Source organism: Ovis canadensis, chromosome 3, assembly GCF_042477335.2.
Source record: "Ovis canadensis isolate MfBH-ARS-UI-01 breed Bighorn chromosome 3, ARS-UI_OviCan_v2, whole genome shotgun sequence".
Lineage (NCBI taxonomy): Eukaryota > Metazoa > Chordata > Mammalia > Artiodactyla > Bovidae > Ovis > Ovis canadensis.
In genome coordinates this window covers 138,946,108-138,967,780 of record NC_091247.1, presented here as the reverse complement: position 1 = coordinate 138,967,780, position 21,673 = coordinate 138,946,108, and the positions used below count along the sequence as shown (strand labels likewise).

Sequence of the window (21,673 nt, the reverse complement as noted above, 5' to 3'; positions counted from 1 at the left end):
GACCCCTCCTTCCCTACAGGCCCTGTGGTTTCCTCTAGAGCTTCTTTCACTTTCTTCTTCTGCTTTCCCCCCCTCCTCTCGTTCCCTACTCCCACATCCTCAACCTCTCTCCCCTATGTGCACAGGTCCTCAGGAGACAGCCAAGCACAGGTAGGCAAGGCGCTACTCCAGGGAAGAAGGGAGGGGTGGGTGTTGATGGGGAGTCATAGGGGTCCAGGGAGAGTCCAGGGGCACAGTGGCAGAGGTCAAAGGCAGTGGGGCTGAGGCTGGGGTGCTGCAGGGGCTATGGCATGCAGGGGCAAGGAGAGGAATTAGGACAGAATGTAACAGTGGGGTCGTGGAGGGCAAGCAGGGTCATGGAGAGAAGGGTGACTCAGAAGGTGATCCTGGGATCACAGGGGTAGAGGGGGTGGCGCGGCTCATGGGGTGAGGGGTTGGCGTAAAACAGACACACTATAACTGAGATGTGCACCGTGCTTTTCTTCTGGGGCCAGGGACCCTCCTGAGAACCAAATGAAATGGCAACGACCCCCTCCGCAGAGAAGGGCAGATGTGCACGTCTACAGAACGGGGGGTGGGGACAGCTTAAAGACCTCTGAGGCCCAGCACCTTCCTGGAGGTTCACAAAGCCCAATCTAAGGGCCCTCGCCTGGCGAACATGGGAGGCCCAGACACTCAGAATGGGCCCTTGGGGACTCCCTTTGGGTACCCCTCCCACCACACCCACCCAGTGCATCTCATCCTATTTCCCAGTTGCCCTAAGAAGCCTGCATAATCCACCCTCCTCATCCAGTCCCTCTCCAGGTCACCTAGTTGCTTCCCCCTCACCCCAGGGAGCCACATTACATGAGTTTCCATCACTTTATTTTGCAAAAATAGAAAACTCAGCAATATGCGATACAGCGGGGCGGGGGTGGGGAGTGGAGGAGAAATGTAAACAGAGGGGAGGGGACAGCACCCGGACCCCCCAGAGAAAAAGGGGAGCCAGTGGGAATCTTATTTGGCAGCTAAATACAAACTGGGGATTGGAGGAAGGGAGGGGTCACAGGGGCCCTGGGCTCCCCCTCCCAAGTCCCCTGGAGGAAGGGGTCAATTCCAGGGTGTAAACAAAAGCTAATAAATAAATAGAGGCTTCCTCTGGGTCAGGGCGGGATCAGCTAAGCAGTGCCCACCCCACCTCTCCCTGGGCCAAGCTGCTCTGGGGGGTCAACGGGGAAGGCACTAGGGGGAGAGGGATCCCCTGGCCCCTCTGTAGTGTAGGAGGGTCCCTGCCCCAAGGCTGAGATGAGGGGCAGGGGGGGCCCAAGGCACGTGACAGGGCTGGGGGAGGGGCTTGTAACGGAGGCCCCAGTGAAGAGGTGCGGAGCGATCCACATCTGTCCCTGTCACCCTCTGCCCCCCCAACAGAAATGCAGGGCCCAGGCTGCCCCACTCTGACCTGGCATGAGGATGGGGCACAGCGGGCAGGATGCACCTGGCAGGTGCCTCATGCAGCATTAGGCACCAAGGACAGGGGCAAGAGGGTGGGCTCAGCCCTCCCCCTACGGCCCCCTTTTGGTCTCTAGTGTTCCTGTTTGCTCCCAGAGGCCTAAGCACCCAGCAGAGGAAGGGGCTGTGGAATGAAGGGTCTTCCTCCTGCCCTGGGGAGCCTGGACCCTGGTGTCTGAGGGGCAGTGCTAAGATTTCAGAGTCCAAACCCAGGCTCACTCCTCTGCCCTCTCTCCTGGAGGGAACAGGGCAGGCCCCCAGGACTGGAAAGGGAGCCGGTTAGAGCAAGATGGGGATGAACACAGAAGCACCCCTGGAAACTTTGGCAAAAACAAGGAGCTCATTGGAAGGGGTGGGGAGAGGGCAGAGCAGGTCCTCCCCCAGCCACTGGTGGTGTCTAGGAGATGGTCAGTCTGCTGCCTGGAGCCCCAACCCCCAAGGCAGGGGAAGTCAGAGACCCTGGTCAGGATGGGGGCTGCGGCCCCCTCTGCCCTGGCCCCCAGGAACCTCATCCTCGCTGGAGGCCTTGGGGTGAGGGCCAGGCTGCGAGGAGTCGTCCTCAAACATTTCGGGGTTCTCCAGCATTTCTCGGATCAGGGGAGGCATCGGGCCTGGAATCTCCATCTTCAGGGTAATGGCCCTTTCTGCTCCTGCAGTGGAGGAACAAGGAGGTTCAGGGGGGCTGAGGTACAGCCCCTATGGCGGCCTCCCTAACTCTGCTTGACTGCCCTCTGGGGGCTCCCAGCACAGGCCTGTTACCTCTGCCTCTGTCTCACCCTCTTTCTACTGTAGAGCTCCTGGGGACCACTCCTCTGCCTGGAGACTCTGCCTGTCTTCTCTGCCAAGCCCACTGCCCATCCTTCCTTTCAGGCTGTCTCCTCCAAAATCACACAGTGCCCACCTTCCAGCCACACACCCTGGACCCCCTCTGTAAGCCCATGGCTTGCCAGCTGCTCTTAGGGCTGTTCTCAATAACATTTATCACTAGGACTAAGCCTCATTAAACACTGCCAGGCATCCAATCAACCTTCCTATGATGATGGAAACATCTCCTCCATCCAGGGCAGGAGGCACTGAACTTTATAACTCAGCACAGCTGTAAGCCTGTTGTGTGTTAACTTGTTTCATCCTCACAAACAGAAAAAACAAGGTTCAAAAAGGAAAGGTATTTTGCACCAAGTGTTCCCACTAGCATGTAGCAGAGCGAGGATGCCAGTGCAGGCTGCCTGATTCTAACCCACTCTGCTCTTGTCTCTGCCTGACCTGGGAGACCAGCAGCTCCGAGAAGACAGAGGGGAGGCTTGCTCCCGACTAACCCTTGGTGCTGATGCCCCGGAGGTCAGTGATCTTCATGAGCATCCTGGGGAACATATAGGGCTGACTGGGCCGCCGGCGCCGGGCATAGAGCCTCAGGGCTTCGAGCAGCGGTTCCTGCAGCTTGTCCACTTTCTCAGGCTCCTCCAGGTCCATGCGGTCTTTGGGAATACGCACAGGTGAGCGAGAGAGATGTGGAAGACAGTGATGAGTGGCTGATCCCAAGGAGCCCTGCCGTATGGCCCTCCAGGCCCCAAACCTGACCATGAGCCCCCATTCAGACCTTCTCTCCTGTTCCAATCCCTATACCATCCCTCTCTGGCAAGAGGCTTTCTCTGGTAAATCACTCCTGCCCAGGGCTTCCCTGGTGGCTCAGTCGATTAAAGAATCTGCCTGCAATGCAGGAGACCTGGCGGGAGACTTGGGAAGATCCCTTGGAGGAGGGCATGGCAACCCACTCCAGTATTCTTGCCTGGAGAATCCCTATGGACAGAGGAGCCTGACGGGCTATGGTCCATCGGGTCACAAAGAGTCGGACACGACTGAGTGACTAAGCACAGACCTCTATGTCAGCACTAGTACCAGGGGTCTCCTCAGCTCCCTGCCCCCTGTCCCGGCTCTCCCCGTCTTCTCTTTTCTTGTTCCAGGCTGCTGGGCAATCTGTAACTGGAGCTGAGGAGTCCGGGGTGGGACCAAGGTCTCCAGCCAGGCTGGAGATCAGGTGTGGGGTGCGGTGGGAAAGTAATCTGAGTCAGCGCCAGGGGGCGCCCCCGCACCTCCGCAGATGAGGCAGATGGCACTGAGCAGGCCTGTCTCTGTGTCGTCCATCTCCAGCGGCAGGAGCTGCCCAGCGAAGGCAAAGACGAGGTCTGTGAGGGGCCCGAAGCCGGCGTTGTGCATCTGAGTCCGGTTCAGGGTCAGCCCATCAGAGAAGGTCATAGTGTCCTGCTCTGGGGTGTACCTTGTGCAGATCCGCAGCATCTGGAGGTGGGGGGAGGGTTAGTGCTGTCTCTGGGAAGGAGCGCACAGGTGGGAGGGAAAAGAGCATGAGGTGCAGGTAAAAAGCGAGGCAGTTAGGTACTAAAGGAGGGCCACCTAAAGCAGGCAGAAGGAAGGCAGACAGATGGAGGGTCCGAAGTCGGGGGAAGAGAAGAGAAGTCAGAAGGTAGGGCATGCAGAAGTCTAGGATCAGATCTCAGGGGCAGAGATTAAGACAAGAAAGAGCTTAGGTTTCGAGGATATCTGGTGGAGTCCCAGATTGGAGCGGGGAACAGAGATAACGAAATCTCTGTGTGGACCAGCTCCATGGTCTCGTCTGAGGGTCAGGCTCTGATGGAAGACAGGGCCCAGGGTTTAACTCACCAGGATGTCCAGGCAGGCGGCCTTGAGCAGAGTGATCTGGTCAGCAATGCTGAGACCGGTGAAGCCAGGTAACCGCTTGGCAAACTCCACGATCTTGATGATGCACTTGGTGGCCAGCTCACTGAACTTGTCCCACAGCCCCAGATCCAGCTGCACCCGGTGGTCTGCACTGGAGTTCTGCAGCAACAGCAGGTTAGAAAGCAAACGAAGGCTCGTCCAGGGGGCCGTCTTCCTTTTGCCAAGACCCCTGGCTCTCCCTCTGCATCCAGATGCCCACGTTGTCAGCACCAGACCACGGCCTCCAACACCACCCCCACCCAGTCACCAAAGTCAGCGGTCCCTGCCCTCACCATGGCCCTGCCCACTCCTCACCGTGGTGTACTTGCCCAGCTGGCAGAGCGAGGGGAAGGTCTCCTGATGGGCCTTGCTGACCTTGGTGATGAGCTCTTCTAACTGGGGGCTCAGCTCATAGCTGTCAAGCGACCCTTCTTCCTTTACCTCTTTCTTCTTCTTGTTGCGATCATTCCGTACGGCTTGGAGGTAGAGGCAGATCGGAGAGGGTCAGGACCCTCAGAATCTCCCTCCCGTATCCCCTCTCACGCTCAATACACTGGAGATCATCCATTCCCTGGGACCCTAGGGCAGGGCCTCGGGTTCTGTCTCCTACACTAGCTCCCATTCCCAGGCTGGCTCTCCCCAGCCCCACCCAGGGCCTGCAGCCCCTACTCCCTCCCCAGGCCATTCGGCTCCATCCTGCCCTTCCTGTCACCCTGCAGGAGCTGGGGAGGGGGGGCAGGATATGCAGGCGGCAGGATATCCACTTATAGCCTTGGCAGCACAATGGTGCAGGGGAGGGGGGGGCACCCCAGATCCACCTCAGGCTCAGGGCTGGGAGCAGGGGAGGGGACTGGCAAGCCCCCCAACTTGCCCATGAAATAAGGAATGTGCAATGGTAACCCCCATTCCCTCATTCAGAGGAAGGGTTAAGCTCTGAGAAGAGGGAATGGGAAGGGGTGGGGTCTCCTGGGTGAATGGAACTAATCAAATAGGACTGGCCCGGGAGGAGGCAGCACTCCAGGGCGGCTGGAGGCTGATCGAAGAGGTCAGGAAAGTGGGGGCGGCCAGTGGGAAGAGGGTGGCAGCCACAGGCTAGGATAGGAGTGCTCCTGCCCAGGCAGGCCTAAGGGCCTACCTTCCTTGGACATGCCAACTTCAAAGCATTTCTGTAGCCGGCAGTACTGGCAACGATTCCGGGTCACCTTGTTGATGATACAGTTTTTGTCGCGGTGACATGTGTACACCATGTTCTTCTGGATGCTGCGACGGAAGAAGCCCTGGGGTTGGGGGTTAGGGGGGAGGGTCAGTGAAGCAGGATGCTGGGAGTATCAGCCTCTCTCAGGCCTTGCAGGAGGTCCCAGGCTCAACCCCGTCTGTGCAAAGCAGCATCCCTCCCACCCCAGAGGGACACCCACCCACACAGTCTCTGATCTCACCCAGTCAACTCTGGATGCCCAACGCACCCACATCCACCCCATACACACCTTGCAGCCTTCACAAGAGCTGACCCCATAGTGGTAGCCAGAGGACTTGTCATTGCACACGAAGCACGGCTTGTAGACCCGGGGAGGTGGAGGGGGTGAGGGCGAGCTTGGCACCATCTCCTCTGAGCTAGTGCTCTGCGTCTCCACCGCTGGGGAGAAGCAGTGATATGAGGGTCAGGGGAGAAGCCCCACCTCAGATCTCTAGGCATCCTCATCAGATACACACCCCACATTCCCACTTCTTCCTCTGGCTCAGCGATGACACCATTGCCACCACATTGATTTAAAGTCCCAACAACCCATATACTGCCCCAGAGTAAACACTTTCAGAAACCCTCAAATGACTACTATTACCTCCCAACCTGGCCATCTCCCCCTATAATAATGTCCTATACAACTGCTCAATTCTCCAAATTCTGGGTCCAAGCCATCCTGGAAGTTAAATTCTCTGGGCCTCAGTTTGCCCAGCTACAAAGTGGGTGTGTAAAGGGGTATTGGCCTGTGGTTCTGAACTCTCTAGTCACTCCTTCTTACATTGGGTCCCTGTCAGTAGGCGCCCTCCTACCCTTCTCCTGCTCAAGAGGCCACACATCTGGGGGTGAAGAGGCACTTCCAGGTCACCTGTGGCTATCATCTCGCTAAGTCACCTGCTAGGAGACTCAGAAGGCAGAAGAGAACCTCATCCTCTCTCAAGCAGTACAGGGTAGACAGTCCTGGATCTCCCCCCACCCTCAATGTGCGTGTGCCTGTGCAGTCTCTGCACCCTCATGGACTGTGGCATGCCAGGCTCCTCTGTCCATGGAATTTTCTAGGCAAGAATACTGAATGGGGTTTTCATTTCCTTCTCCAGTCCCCCCTCAAACCATCCCCCAAATAACCACCAATGTCCTTTTCCCTAGAAACCACTAAGACAATGAAGCAAATGGGACGCAAGGACTGGGAAAGTAGGTTAGGGCACATGCAAAAGCCATATTTTACACCTGAAGAAATGGAGGCCTATGGAGGGATGGGGCCGGCCCAGTGCCACACTGCCAGTTATGGGGGAGGGGAGGGCGTGCGGGGAGCAAGCAGCAGCGGGGAGCCGAAGATCTCAGGTCTAGATCTAACTGGCCAGGCCAGGAGTGAGAGAAGTTAGGAAAGGGAGACAGGTATTTGCTCAGATTCTCAGGTCTAGAAGTTGTTGGGGGTGTAGCAAACCAGAAGTCAGGTGACAGTGGGTTGTAACCAGGGTTGATAGGGGAGGGGAGTACCTCTGGTCCCTCTCTGAGCTATGTCTTCACTCCTAAACCTCCCCTGTAAAAGCCACACACTGCTCAAAAAAGATCTCAGCCCATGCCACGCAAGGAGTTTGTGGGGAGGACACCCTCTTTTTAGGAGGCTGCTGAGTAAACCTCTTTTGAGTGTGTGGTTGGTCTTCAGAGGGTGGAAAAAAAAAATCTATAAATTATTCAATCTGTAGGACCAGTTGCCCAAACCTGGAAGGCCTAAATTAATGCAAGAAAACCCTAAAACCTAACGAGTGTCCCTTGCTTGCACCCACCTCATAAACACCTTCTTCCTTCTAACCTGCTGTAGCCCATCTGGTCAGAAGTCCATCCAGGCTGCCAGGACAGAAAGGACTGGGATGCCAGGATGCTGGGGTTCCGGATTAGCTCCACCCTCCCCACAGGAGGGAAGCCCTCCCCACCCCCCAACACACACAGACACTCAATTAGCATAAGAATCCAGCTAGAGTGAGATTCCCCAGTGAAAAAGGAGAGCGAGGACTAGAGGATAGGAGGGTGCCTGAAGTCTATTCAGGACCAGGCGGGAGATGGAGGCGGGGGCTGGTGCTGGGAGATGGGGGGTGGGCTGGGATACCTTTCTTTCAGGATGGCCCTGGTGTCTGAGGGCACATGTGCTGCCCACAGGCCAGTGCGTGGGGTGGTGCTTACCCGCACTGACGCCCTCCCTGCCCGCAGAGCGCTGCCTCATTTCCTCTCTTGCGAAAGGGCCTGGGTGCGGTCAGACTGGCATGGGCCCGTGCCAGCCAATCATGAGAGTGGGGGTGGCAGGGAGACAGGCCAGGGGCAGCTTTTCTCGTACTCAGGATACTGTGGTCCCTTCTCGGTACCCCTCTGACACACCCTCACCCTTGAACCCTAAAGTGCAGCCCAGTGGCTCTGGTCAATCTGGAGCGAAGGGCACAGGAAGGCTAAGTGGGTCAGCTCTGTTCGGATTCCTTTCTCAGCCCTGGGCAGAGACCCCACCATGACGATGCCTGGCCGGGCTAAGCAGGGGCCCCTGCTGCGGAGGAGGGGGGTGGGCTCTGGGTTTTTCTCCTTTTAAAGCCCAAATTGCTGAAATTGAGGAAATTCCTGGCCAGGCTGAGCGGAGCTTCAAACAAACTCTTTATAACCGGCTGTAAACACTCCCAGCTGCGAGGCCCAGGGCTGAGAAGCCCGGACTCACAATCTGACGACACACACCTCCTTGGAGACACTCTCACACATCAACAACACACAGGGCATAAAAGCAGACACATTCCCAGCCAGCTCCTATACCCCAGAGGGGACCTTGGCACAGAACACCCAGGTAGGCACAGAGGCACACGCACTCCAGCCACACTGCGGAGGGGGATGCACAACACCCAGCATCCGCTTCCCAGCTGCAAGCAAGAAGCTCTGCCACCAGACAGACACCCGTGGCCTGCCAACACAGCACCAGAATACTGGAGCTGCCAAGCACTCGCAGACTCACCAAAGGACTTCTTTCCTTCCCTGGTCTAGACACACAGGTCTAAACTACTTTCCCTGAAAGTTGTGTGGAGTAGGCCCGAACTCCCCTACCCAAGGCCCTAGAAGCCACAAACTGACTTGCCAGCCAAGTCCCATGGGCTTCTCTGGGCCTGAAAAAAACCAGGTCCTTGCCGGGTCCCTGCAAAAACCATTCCTGGGAGATTCTTTCCATCTCAGTATATTGCCCAACATACTCCAAATCCCCATCCTATCCGACCATGAGCGGAAAGCTAAGAATTCACAAGGATTTGGTTTGGTGCAAGGCACTAGTTCATGTTTTCTCCGCCCTTTAAATGCTACACTTTTCTTTTTTCTTGCCCCACCCCACAGTTCGGTCTCCTATTTGCCACCTCCCTCTTCCAGTCTCCCAGTTGTTAAATCTGAGCAGCTCTGCCCTGCAACCAACAGACCCAAAAAAAAAAAAAAAGCGATCTCGTAAACAGCGCTGCCGTGTGCCAAGGAGCGAGGCGCGTTGGCGGGGGCTCAGTGACCCCGCGCGCACACTCCCCGAGCGCCCGCCGCCAGCCCCTTCCCAGAGTGCCCCCCAGTCCCGCATCCCCGGGCTGGAGCGCCGTCCCAGCCCCGGGGAACTTCGGGGGTGTTCCAGGCTCCCCTCCCAGCTCCTCCCCACTCCCCCCCACCCCCGCCAGGCACTTCGGCCCGGGCTTCAAAGCCGCCTCTCATCTGGACTTCATTTTTACTGCCTCTCAGTCCCCGGCTTTTTATTACCGCTCTGGAAAGGGGTTCCAGGGCCCCAGGCCTGGCATCTCCCATTTCACAGAGAGGGAAAGATGTGTATTTGGGGACCCAGGAGTCCTGCTTCCCCGGCCGCTGCTACCTCCAGGCCCCTCCTCACCATACACAAACTTTGCTTGAAACTTTTCCCTTCCTACTGAAGTTGTGGGCTGGAGCCATAGGAAAAAGTGCACACAACCCTATACACATTTCCTAACATTTCTTTTCCCAGTGGGGGAGGGGGGGCGCCAGAACCCAATCTGGCCCCTTCCACCCCGCACACAGCACACCCAGAGGATGCACGCTCCAACACAGCCCTTTCCAAAACCGCCCCCGCAGCCACGCAAGGCACACGCCCTCCCGGCCTCACGCCACAAATAATTCCACACGGGGCCATTCGGACCTGCCAGCGCAGGCGGAGGGTGATGCTGCGTGGAGAGACCCCTGCACCCACACTCGCACTGCCTAAGCTAGGCGCTGCACACTCCAGGAATGCCCACGCTTCGCAAACAATATATATATTTTTACACTCGCGACTTCCCACATGGACTTTACAAACGCCACCCACGGTCCTGGGTGCCATTGCCCTCCGGGTCCACGAACCTGCCGACCCAAACTACCAACGCACCTCGGCCTCTCCCTATCTCCGGGAACCCTGGAGGGGCATCAACCACAGGTCCTAGCTATATACCCACCATCGAAACCACACACACACTCCAAACACTACTGCCCACACCCAAAGGAGTCGCTGAGGCCCCCACTTTTAAAGGGCCAGTACTTCTCTTTCCTACACACCCGACCCTCACATGGAAACAGTCGGAATGCCCGCTTGCACCCCAGGTCCACCTTTTACACATGTAGAGCGAGAGCCGCTGCCTGTCCTACACCCCACACCCCACCCCCAGGCTCGGGTACCTACACTGCAGACTGGCGGGTTGCGGCCAGGCAAAGGACTCGAGTCCGGCGAAACAGGAGCTGCCGGCGGCTCTGCGCAGCAAGCCAGCCCCGGGTCCGCCTGCCCCGTACAGCCGTCGCGGACCCGGGGCAAATGTTTCCATGCAGTCGTACATCGCGACCCGGCTTGGAGGGAAGCTGGGTGCTGGGAACACCGAGAACCCGCGGCCGATTCCCCCTCCTCCCCCGGCGGCGCCCCGCTCCTGGAGGGGGGGAGGGGGAGGGCTAGCGTAGGGCGCCGGGCTGCATGGGGGGTAAGGGGTGGGCGGGGAAGAGGGGGATCCCCAGCAGGGGAAAGGGACTGGGCGGGGCGCAGAGCCGGGGCTGCCGCTCCAGCCGCGGTCTAGCTCACTCTGGGCGCCTTGGCAGCTAGCACTGGGGAGACCTTTTGTAAAAGCGAAGCCCAGAGGGGTGGGGGGTGGGGCTTAGAGAGCTAAGGGGGCCGGGCACCAAGATGAGCAGAGCTGGGAGTGGAGCGCACACACATACACACACACACACACACACTTGCACCGCCGCGCGCTTGCTTGCTTAAGACACACATCCGTGCATGCATTTATCTTGGCAGGTACCACGCATTTGCAAATATGCACTAGTGCACATGCATGTCTGCACGCGCATAAAATCAGAGGTGTACACACACGTTTTTGCAGACACACCTGGCTCGGGAGAATGCTTGCAAGGATTCTCTCTACAGCCGGGAGGCTTTGCAAGCTTTTGCACTCAGGCGCGTGCCCCGACCGGGGATGGGGGAAGGAGTGGAGGAACCAAGCACACGCATTTCCTTTCGAGTTGCCCCCTCCCCCCAACAGTCCTTTTTTTTTACACAAGTCTGTACAGGCAGGGGTTTCACGGAGGGCTGGGGAGAGGGGAACATGGAGGTCCCCTGAGCGCGGCAGTTCTCCAGAGCCCAGGGACCTGCACTACCTCCACCCCCTCATTCCCAGGCCTGGCTCCTCCCTCTCCCTCCGCGCGCGCGCCGCAGGGCCGAACAGTACATTCCTGCGGCTGGGCGCGCGCGGCCTGCTCCTTCCTTCCCGTCCTCCCCCCACCCCGGTCCGAGGGCCGGAGCGCGCTCCCGCCGTGAACTCTCCGGGAACCCCCCTCGGGGCGGGTGGCCGGGCGCGCTCACCTCCCCCTGACCCGGCCCCGCCCCACCCCGCCCAGGCCTCAGCCAGCGCCGCCGCGGAGTCCCCCCGCCCTCCTGCGCAGCCGGAGTCTACCCCTCCTAGCCCGAGCGGTCCTCCCTCCGCCGCGGCCCGGGTCGCCTCCCTCCGAGTCCCCCAAGGCCCGTCCTGGGGCTGAGGTTCCCTGAGCGCCTCCAGTGCCTCTCCCAGCGGCCCTTCCTCGACACTGACATCACTTGTAGGGCGCAAGGCTGCTCCCACCGTGCCGACTGCGTTCAGACCACACTGCCCTCTTGAGTGCCAACTCCCCTCCCCCAGAGTGCCAATGCCCCCAAGTGCCCAGTGCCCCTCTCAGCAATAACTGCGGGTCTGGTCGGTAGCTGTTCTCAAAGCCATTCGATACCCCCACCAATGGCAAACTGCCCCTTCTCCCCTTTGGTGCCACATGTAGTGCCCTTCGGATCTCCGAGGGCCGCCCCACTCCTTCCTCGCGGGCCCCTTCCGGGCACTGAGCGCCCTCGCCCGGCGGAGAAGAGGGTGAGGGGGCGGGGGTTTGGCCACGTCAAGAGTTTGCCCTCGCCGGGCCGGGCCGACTCGGGGACCCTGGCCCCGGGACAGCGCCAGCGGCGTCGACTCCCGGAAACCGCCCCCTCCTCCGCGCCCCGCCCGCCGCCCGGCCGCCCGGCGGGCCGGCCCAGCCGGCTCTGTCAGCGCCGCTCACACGGGGAGCGCCGGGGGAACAGGAGCGGCGCCCGGCCCGGCCCATTCCCCCGCCCGGTGGCGGTGGCTGGGCCAGGGCGGGGCGCGCTTTTCTAAGAATCTGTTGTACCGGGTGGGGGGCACACTGGGGTGCCGCTGGAGTGGGGCGCCAGTTTGGAAGAATAAAGAGCAGGAAGGGGTGCCAGAGTAGGCGAGGGAAGGGAAGACAGGCGCGGAGGAGGGGCCGGGGTGGCTGCCGGGGACTGAAGGGGGCTGGGCTGGGAAGGAGGGCCTGGTTGGCGGATGGGGGAGTCTGGGGTGGCAGGGCCGACTGGGGGGCTGGAAGCAGGGATGAAGAGGGAATGTATTGGTCTTTTCCAATTCAGCCTGCCTGAGCTCCCAGTTCTTGCCCTCAACCCCAAATACGCCATCTCTGGATGCAGCCATTCCCCACGAAGAGAAAAAAGGGGTGACAGATTTCTGATTCAGAACCTGGCCAGTGGCAAAAACATCAATTAAGTGCAAAATAAGGAGTACCCCAAAAATAAGGAGGGGAAGCCCTGATTAGTCAACTCCAGGCTGCCAGTCTCCCCCACCCCACCCCACCCTTCCCCCTCAGAAATCTGAAAGGTCCCAATTAAGTCAGGCCTGCCTGGTTGGTAATTAGAACCAGAAGTGGCCAGGCCACAGGGAGGGGGGTTGGGAGTGGGGCACAGGAGGTGTGGGGGGAGGGCTCGGAGAAGTCATGAGTCCTCAATAGCCCCCCTTTCTATTCACCAGATGCACCCCACTCCTCATCACCCCATCTGTGTGTGTTTCCCAAGCACTAGAGGGAGAGGGGTCCTTAGAAGGGACTAGGCAATGCGGTGTCAGGCCCACCCTAACCCCCAACCCCAACCCCCCATTCTAGACAGCCTCAGCCTTGAGGAGAAGGTAAAAGGATGGGGGAATCTAGTGCCCCCTCTTTTCCCCAAAGTCCCCCCGGCCCTTATTGCAGCAATTAGACCCATTAGCCTTCTAGCATTTCATGGGAACCAGATGTTCTCCACCAGCCTGGTGGGAGTATAAGGGGGGGCTGCTGCCTGACTCACCCCCTTCCCTATGATCCCCGCCACCAAAGCGCACCCCTCCCAGCTGGAGCCCCACAAAGCATGGTCCCAGAGGCAAGGAAGAGTGTACCCCGTCCCCCACTAATGAAGCCATTCACACTGAGCCTGGCATGGTCACCCCTCGGAGCCTCGACCACCCTGGAAAGGATGCATTTGGCCATCTAGGGGCTGTGGGGGGGCAGGGAGAGCTAGTTCCTTCTCTGCACCTCTCCTTTGCTCCCCTCCCGCCACCTTCTGGAAGGGGCTTGAGGATAACTGGCTCTGAATTCCTCATGCTGAATTCTCCTTTTCTTCCAAAACCTTCCCCCAAAAAACTGAAGAGGGGGCATTTTAAAGCAGAGAAGGCCCCACCCTAAGGATAAGTCCTAATTTAGGACTCCCACCTGAAGGGCAGTGAATGGGAGGGGTCTCCGGAGGTGGGGGCAGCAGTGGAGCTGAGGGATAGGGAGGTGTGAATAGGACCGGGGCCCAAAGCAGGGCGGTGAGGAGCGCTGGGCAGGATGGGGGCTGGGACCGGGTAGGGGGCCAGGAGAGGGGGGTGCAGCCTGGGCCCCAGCGGCAGCGGCTCGCCCAGCTCCCCCCCGCCAGAGAGGTTTCCTGTTGCAATCAAAGCCCCGTTTGTGTCGGCCTGGAGCTGGAGCTCGAGCCTGAGCAGGAGAGACCAGGAGGGGAGGGGAAGGAGGCAGTGGCTGGGGTTTTTTCCTGGAGGAGGCCTCGCTGCCGCCTGCTCACCACCAGGCCCGCCCGCTTAACAAGGCCCCTGGCCTCTCCCGGAGTCTGGGTTCTCTCTGTGTCTGCGCCTTCCAGCCTGTATATTTCCCTCTCATCTTGTTTACGTCTCTGAGTCTCTCTTTTTCAGTTTCTTTTAAGTAGAACTCATTTTCTTCCTGTGCCAGCCTGTCTTCAGTTTCTCCATGTCACTTGGTATGGTGCAGCCTGGGCTCCGTGACCCAGAGACACTGTCACCAAGTTCAGAGGACAAGCAAGTCTAGGTCGTCAGGACACCAGCTATCTTCTAAAGAGGGGGAGGTGGGCAGGGCAGGCCTTCCCTTCCCTTCCATCACACTCTGTTCCCTGCAGTCTTGATCAAACAAACATAGACCACACCAGTGGTCATAACACTGAGATGCACAGGGACACAGACACCAGGGTTTCATGTGTATGAGTGAGCAAGCACACCCAAACCTTCGCGCATGTGTACACACACACCCCCCTCCAGTTTTCCACACTTGCAGGCCTGTGCTTGCCTTGGCAGCACGTGTTCCCTTCTCCTGCCCTCCTCCAACAGGCGGTTCTGAGATGCCTTACCCACTCAGGCCCCCGCGGCACCCCAAGAGATGAAACAAGACTGCCCTTCTCAACATTAGTGTCTCCAAGGTGCTGGGGACCCAGTGGTGGGATCCAGGAGCCAGCCCCGGGGCGAAGTTCCAGAATCCTTCACAGACCACCTTCCCTCCCGCAGACCAGCAGCAGAGGCTGAGGAAAGAGAGCCAGCCACCAAGTGAGCATGGCTTTGACTTAGGCCTCCAGTCCCCTTCCATTAGATGGCCCAGTCACAAAGGGAAGGGAAGGGAGATTACACTTTCCCCCTTCAGCCACTGCTGCCCCGCTGTGGGAGGTCTCTCAGACTCTCCCAGCTGCCTCCCTTTCCTCCACCACTAGGTGCTGCAGCCCCACTCCCAGGTAGCTGTCTGGACCCAGGCCTTTCCCTCCTCCCCTCCCCACAGCCACCTCTCTGCCCAGGCCTGTCCCCCGCTGCCAGCCGCACCCTCCCCAGCTACCAGCCCAGGTTCTGGCTCCTCCCTTGGATTTCTTCTTTCAGCCCCCCTCCTTCAGGGCAGCTTTTGGGGACAGAGCTTAGTCTGACCCTTTCCCCTGCCTTGACCTCACTTTGAACCCTGACCTTGCTCTCCACGTGTCCAGGGCACAGGGACACATGGAGAACTTCCTGGGGGCTGGCTCCTGGCTCTCCACACTCTCCCTGACACCATTCTCTCTCCTCAGCCTTCTACCCCTACTCTGTTAGTTGCCTCGGGAAACTTGGGAAAATCAAGTCCCAAGGGACTAAGTTGTACTGCTCTTTGCAAGAAGGGCATTCATGTGGGAGGGTGGTTCCCTCCCACCTCCAAGACCCTGGGACAGATTCATGGGGTGCAAATGAGGTAGGGGAAGCCCAGCTGAGGTTTACAAAAAGGGGGGCTTTGTGCTCCCTCCTTCACCTGCATGCCACCCAAATAACCCCTGCTGGACTACAGACAGGCCACCAGCAGGCCTCACCAAACCCCAGACACACCGTCAGCAGCCCATGAAATACCACCTCACTCCTCACACTGACTCTTTGTTGCAACCCTGGAATTCTGTGTGTGAGCAGCGTCTCAGGGCCACACTGTGCATACAACTGCATATGGCCTTACACACACACACATACACACACACACATGCCTTCTCTAGGTGAGCTTGCTCTTTCCAGCAGAGCTGCCAGCCCCAGTCCTGTCTAATCACCCCTTCACACACACACACACACACACACACACACACACACACACACACACACACACCTCCAAGTGCCAGCTCCTGAACATAGGCCCCTTCTCTCCACCTCTCTCTCTCTGAGCTTGTGGAGCTATAAGGGATGTATCTTTATCTTTTGGTCTTTTCTTCTCCCTCTCTGTTTCTCTCTCTGGAGCTGCCCCTCTGTCTATCACCTCCCCTCCTTTCCAGGTAGGACCTTCTCTGCACCGGCTCCCACGCTGACCCTCTATCCAACGGAGGCCAGCATCCTAGCCCTCCAGCTCCTGGGCATCCATGCCTGAAATGACCCTGGTGAGGAGGATCCACTCCCAAGAGGAAGGAGAGGGGACCCAGAGGGAAGAAGAGAGGCCTCAGCTTGCTGCTGTCAGCTTCACCCAAAGAGGGCAGGCCTGAGGGACAAGCAGGGATCTGCACAGCATGTGGGCACCGGGCCAGACCAGAGAGAGAGAGAGAGAGGAGTCCACAGCCCACATGGCTGGTGGAGAGGATGCTGCTGGGACGCCCCTCCATTTCCCCGGATTACTTATGAGACAAGAGCTACCTTCCTTGTGGCTATTTCCACCCTTCCCAGAAGCAAGGGGCTTCCCAGGTGGCTCTGCTGGTAAAGAAAATCCGCCTGCAATGTGGGAGACCTGGGTTCAATCCCTGGGTTGGGAAGATCCCCGGGAGAAGGGAATGGCTACCCACTCCAGTATTCTGGCCTGGAGAATTCCATGGGGTCACAAAGAGTTGGACACGGACACTGAGCGACTTTCACTTAACTTAACCAGAAGCAAGAGGGAAGTTGCCTGACCCCAGACATCCCTGGGTACCTGGCACTAGATTCTGTTCCTCTTTTTTGCAGCCTCCCACTAATTCAGGACAATTTCACCTCTTGATCCAAGAGTCAGCAGATTGTCCTCCCAGGTTCCTCCACTTCACAGCCTGGCTCCCCACACCCCGCTACTGCAGGCAGGCAGCAGCCTCAGATTTCTCCAGACCCACCCTTGGCTGCCCATACAAAGCGGTTCTCCCTGCTAGTTGACTCGCTCAGGAGGCAATTTCAGAGTCCCAAATTTTAGGCATGCCACTTTCCCATCCTAGGTGTACAGAAGGACTCTCATTTGCAAAGATGTTCATTTGCTCCATATCCAAACCCCCTCATGGCTACTCCTTTAGATCAAAGCCCTAAGCCTGCCTGCCTTCCTAACGGGGACACCAGTTCTCTCTCTCATCCACCCACCAATGCCCTCCTGTTTCCACTTGCCCTCATCCCCCATGATCCCTGAGACTCACACAGAGAGGCCATCTCCTTGGGGAGGTCAGGCTGGCCCAAGCCCCGGAAGCTAGGGCTCAGCATCTCGAAAGGTGGAGACCCTCTGAGTGCCCCTGGGAAGGCGAAGGGGAAGCCAGCCCCTGGGTAGCCAGAGCCAGGCCCCAGGGCACCAGGCACAAAGAGTCGCTCCTTATTGGTGGCCATGGCCGCTGCAGTGTGGGAGGCTGAGTCCCCTGGGGTCTGCTGTGGGCGGGGGACTTCTTCAGCCACAGCCCCCGCCCATGCCCACTGCCCTGGCCTGGGAGGCTCCGTGCCCGCCCTGCCTGGCCTGCTCACTGGGTCTCCAAGTGTCCTAAGGAGAAAGAAAGGAAAAGGAGGGATGAGAGAATGATCACTTTGAGGTTCCAAGCCCCATGACCCTCACCCAGCTAGTCTTCTCTCCTAGCTGCCACAGTTTGTACTGCTCAGGGCCCTCTGTACACAGTGGGGGACACAGGGTGGTAGCTGATGCAGGCTCAGAGAAACTCGCCCCGAAAGGGTAAACTAAGTTTACAAGGTGAATGATAGCCTCTGGACTCACAGCAGAAAGGACTCCTAAGCTAGACCACTGAACACCATCATGGGCTGAACTCTTGATTTAACACTCACATCAATCCTGCGAAGTAGGAATTATGATTCCTATTTCACAGATGAGAAAACTGAGGTTAAGGGACTGATTAAAGGTCACATGGCTGTAAATGGTAGAGCCAAGATTCAAACTCTACCACTCTGGAGAAAGTGACCATATATGTTTTAACACTTTTATCAAAAAATGTTACACCTCTCTGAAACACAGATCCTGAAGCCAGACTATCTGAAATGATCCCTACCACTTCTGAACTGCAGGACCTCTGATGTATTAGCGTTACTTAATCTCTCTGGGCCTCAGTTTCCTTCTTTGCCGACTGTGAATAATAAGGCCCATTTCATAAGGTTATTACGAGGATTAAATAATTTACCATATGTAAAGTGTCTAGAATAACATAGGACACATACTAAATGCTTTGTGTATCTCGTGTTCTTTTTCCTTGTCCCTTCTCTTTCACCATACCTCCTTTAATTTGCACTCCTCTCTTTCCATCTTTCCTCAGTGCTCCCTCTCCAAGTTTCCCCTCCTAGTCTGTCTCTGTCTCCAATTATGCCTCACTTCCTAACCTCTCTTCACATCCACAGAGGTTGATGGAAGCCCGGCTCTGTGGCAGGCATGATGCTAGGAAGCTCCTCTCTCTGTCCTCAGTTTACTTTGATTTTCCATCTCTTCCCTCTCTTCTCTGAGCCCTCTACATATAGCAAGCCCTCTCTACATCCCCCCTTCCTCTAATATAGCCTGGCCCCTGAGCCCAGAGAAGGGCGAGGGGGATGGGGGGAAAGAGGAAGTGAGAATCCTAGGTTAGGCAGGTGGTTCCTCTCCTGATGCTCTGATAAGGGGAAGGTTGTAGGCTTTCCTAGGAGCGCCAGAACCGCCCACCTGTCTCGGGAGTTAGGGACTGGGAAAGGAGAGTCATCTCAGCCTAGGTGCCTCCTCTACCAGCCAGAACCATGATGGACTAGATGAAGAAGGTCAGAGAGCGAGGACGGAAGAGAGCGAAACACAGAGTCCTCAAGGTAGGCAGGCCCAGAGGTAGATAATGGGTATTTTACATCTCTTTCCGTCAGTCTTTGCTTCTAAGATCAATATCTTTCCATCTTTGTACCTCTGTTTTTTCATTTTTCCCCCTCTCTTTTTTATCTCTCATCTGCCTTGGCTTTCAAGTTCCTGAAGGTAAATTGTCATGGCAGTTACAGGAACTCAGACCCCAAGCCACCAGCCATCACTCAGTCCCAATGCATAAAGCAGCCGCTGCCCCTCACTTGCCACCACTCAGATCCCCAGCACCCTGACTCTTCAACCCAGTGTCTCCCTAAGTCCTAAAACCCTGAGCTCTGAGCCCCCAGGGTATATCTCCTTCACCTTACCCTATTCCCTGCAGTCCTCTTCCCAGGTTAAGCCAAGGTAGAGCCAGGAGTCCAGGCCCCTGAGGCCCCTGGGCCACAGCTTAACAGGCTGGGCCACATTCCAGGTGGATTAACCCCTCCAATGCCAAGGGTGAGAAGCTACTAGAGGCCCCCCCATCTTCCCCAGACTGGCTTAGGCTGATCACTTGGCTGTGTGGTCCAGCACTCTCTGTCTTTGCTTCTCACCTGTGGGTGGGAAACAGAGAACTGAGGGCAGAGCAGGAGGACTTTGAGGGTCCCAGAGAAGGATGCTCAGGCTCCTAGTCCTTGCGGGGGAGTGAAGCTGTGAGTGAGTGAAGGACAGCCCAGCTCTCCCAGGAACTTCCTCTTATTTTGCCTCAGAGAAGGAACTTGAGAGTTGAGTGAAGAGAGGAAGGGGAAAGAGATTCATCCCAGTTCTGACCCTTGGTTTCTCTGCCTTGGCTGGGAAGAGAAGGGGAGGGTCCTAAGTCTTCAGTAGAGGAAGGGACCAATGACTTGAAGACAGTGGTACACAGTGTAAAAGGGAATTCTAAAGTAGGAACCCAGAGGCCACGGTACTTCAGGGGGACCTGAGGAAGGGAGAACGGACTTCTTTCCTCCCAAGATGCCACCTCAGGTGGAGAGGGCTGACCAGGGGAGAGCGGGCCCTTACAAAGCTGCTTCTCTTCAAGTTGAGGTGGAGTTGAGGGGAGGGCATGGATGAAGGGGGCTGCCGGATGGAGGCGGGGGTGTCTCTCTGCTGGCTTGCCCGCTCCAGAGCCTGGAACAAAGCTGCTCTTGTCGGTGGCTCTCCACCCGCTGCCCCCCTCCCCTCTGTATAAACACGACCACCTTTTTCCATGACCCCATCCCCAGCCTGGGCGGAGGACCCAGGCATCCTCTGCTCTGGCCTGGGCCCCCAGCCTGCTCCCCAGGAGGCAACGGCAGGCTGGGTTTCCCTGGCCTCCTGCCACCCTCGGGGGAGTCCAGACCCTTGAGTCTCCACCTCCCATCCCCGTGTGTGCCCTCCCTCTACCTCACTGGCCCCAGGGAGGGGCAGTACCCAGGAGGCAGGCAGGCAATGCCAGTGGAATGTGTGTGGGCATCGGAGGGCATGGGTAGGGTGGGGCAGAGGGGGGAACTGGAGGTGCCAGTTGGGTGGCTTTCTGAGCCAGGGGTGGGGGTGTGCCGGGATGGGGGTGTGTGCCCTGTGCTGCCTACTAGGCTCCAAGCCACAGCATGTGTGTGCATATGTGTGTGTGAGAGTGTGTGTCTATTTGGGATACCCAAGCTCCAGGACCCCTCCCACACTGCCTCCTGCCCCCTCCCCTGTCCTCTCTTTTCTCACCTCAAGGAAATGAGACACCACCTGTGGTCCTCAACCCTAAGTCAGCATCTGAGCAGTGATGATAAGGGTACAAACCTCAGACTTTGGGACTGGTACCATCACCTGCCCTAGATGTGGGCCCTGAAGGAACACCACCATCTCAGCTTCTTGCCCCACAGACCCCTCCTCAGGCTACTTGCCCCCCTCCCTGACCCCAGCACCCTCTTACCCTCTGGCCACCTGCAGAGACTCCCTCCTACAGACTGGGTCAGGTGGAGGGAACTGGGCTGTAAGAGCTGGAAACGGAGGCAGCGCCAGTAAGGCCCTGGGACTGGAGCTCCTGGGTCCCTTCCCCGGTCTCCCTGCTTTGCCCTTGTTCCCTTCAGGCTCCCCTCAGGAGTACTCCGGAGGAGCCCCCCACCTCGGCTGGAGGGAGCCAGGACTCAGGACCAGGTGGCAGCCCTGAGAGGGACTCCGGCACTGCGGCTCACATCCACTGCCATCGGCTATACAGACCCCTATCCTATCCACTTGTCTCTCCAAACTTCCGGACTCAAAGGGGCAGAATCATTTGCCTCTGGCTCTTCTGATGTCCAAGTGGTGCCATTCCACTAGGGAAGGAGGAACTTGGATCAGCGTGGACCAAAAATCCTGCCCTCAGATTCCCCAGGGGAAGCCTGAGGGGAGGCGGATGGTGGACTTTCCCTGCAGGAGGGGACCCTATCTCCCCTCACACTCTGGGCACAAAAATAAGGATAGAAGCCCGCTGGCTGGAGGCTCTTCTCCCAAAGCTCTCCCAGAATACTCACCACAGCGAAGGGTGAATACAGCCCGGCCCAGCCCAGCCAGCCTTCCCCAATCCCTTCCCACCTCAGGGCTGACCCCCAAGTCGGGGCCAGGAAGCCCCCCTCCACCCCTGCGGACAGCCAGACCCGCGCGGGGAGGAACCGAGCCGGCGTGGCTCCCGGCGCCCCCGCCCCCAGCCCACCTCGCCCGAGGAGGACCCGGGCGTCCGCGGCGGCGGAGCCTGCTTCCCCGCCTGACTCACCTGGAGGGGGCGGGAGGGGGAAGGGAGGCCGCCGAGCCCCGAGATCCCGGCGTCGGGCGGTCGCGGGGATGGAGCGTCGCACTGGCAGGGGCTCGCGGTGATGGGGGGTTCTGGGGGGGCACGGACTCTAGGCTGGGACGGTCCCGGGGCCTCTCGGAGCCCGCCCGCCCACGTGACCGCCCCAAAATATCCGACACATTTTCTCCCAAACCGCACACTGACTCTGCAGGCGGGGACACGGAAAATATTTTCTTTCTTTTTCTCCCTCCCCACCCCCCCACCTCCCTCCCAGCCCGGCTCCCTCCTCCCCCTCCCGCCCTCGCTCCTCCCTACCCTGCCGCCTGCCCCTGCCCGGCTCCCTCCTCGGTGCCCTGGGGCTGGGGGGCGGGGGACTGGGCGGGGCGGTCCGG

General features: G+C 58.4%; 1 protein-coding gene across 5 annotated transcripts; it reads right to left on the bottom strand.

Moving 5' to 3' along the window:
* Nucleotides 1-847: 847 nt before the first annotated feature.
* RARG (retinoic acid receptor gamma) lies at nt 848-21,649 on the bottom strand. Of its 5 annotated transcripts, XM_069584313.1 has the most exons (11): nt 21,597-21,649; nt 21,264-21,486; nt 20,445-20,511; nt 16,914-17,245; nt 5,706-5,854; nt 5,357-5,498; nt 4,537-4,697; nt 4,165-4,341; nt 3,579-3,783; nt 2,805-2,963; nt 848-2,138 (listed from the first exon to the last, which is right to left on the bottom strand). In XM_069584313.1, the coding sequence occupies exons 4-11, from the start codon at nt 17,095-17,097 to the stop codon at nt 1,939-1,941; spliced, it is 1,377 nt and encodes a 458-aa protein (XP_069440414.1). In that variant the 5' UTR covers nt 17,098-17,245; nt 20,445-20,511; nt 21,264-21,486; nt 21,597-21,649; the 3' UTR covers nt 848-1,938. The 5 variants fall into 5 exon arrangements, with proteins under 5 accessions (XP_069440414.1, XP_069440416.1, XP_069440419.1 ...); XM_069584315.1 differs by lacking the exon at nt 20,445-20,511 and having other exon boundaries at nt 21,597-21,617; XM_069584318.1 differs by lacking the exons at nt 16,914-17,245; nt 20,445-20,511; nt 21,264-21,486; nt 21,597-21,649 and adding an exon at nt 10,137-10,579.
* Nucleotides 21,650-21,673: the final 24 nt, after the last annotated feature.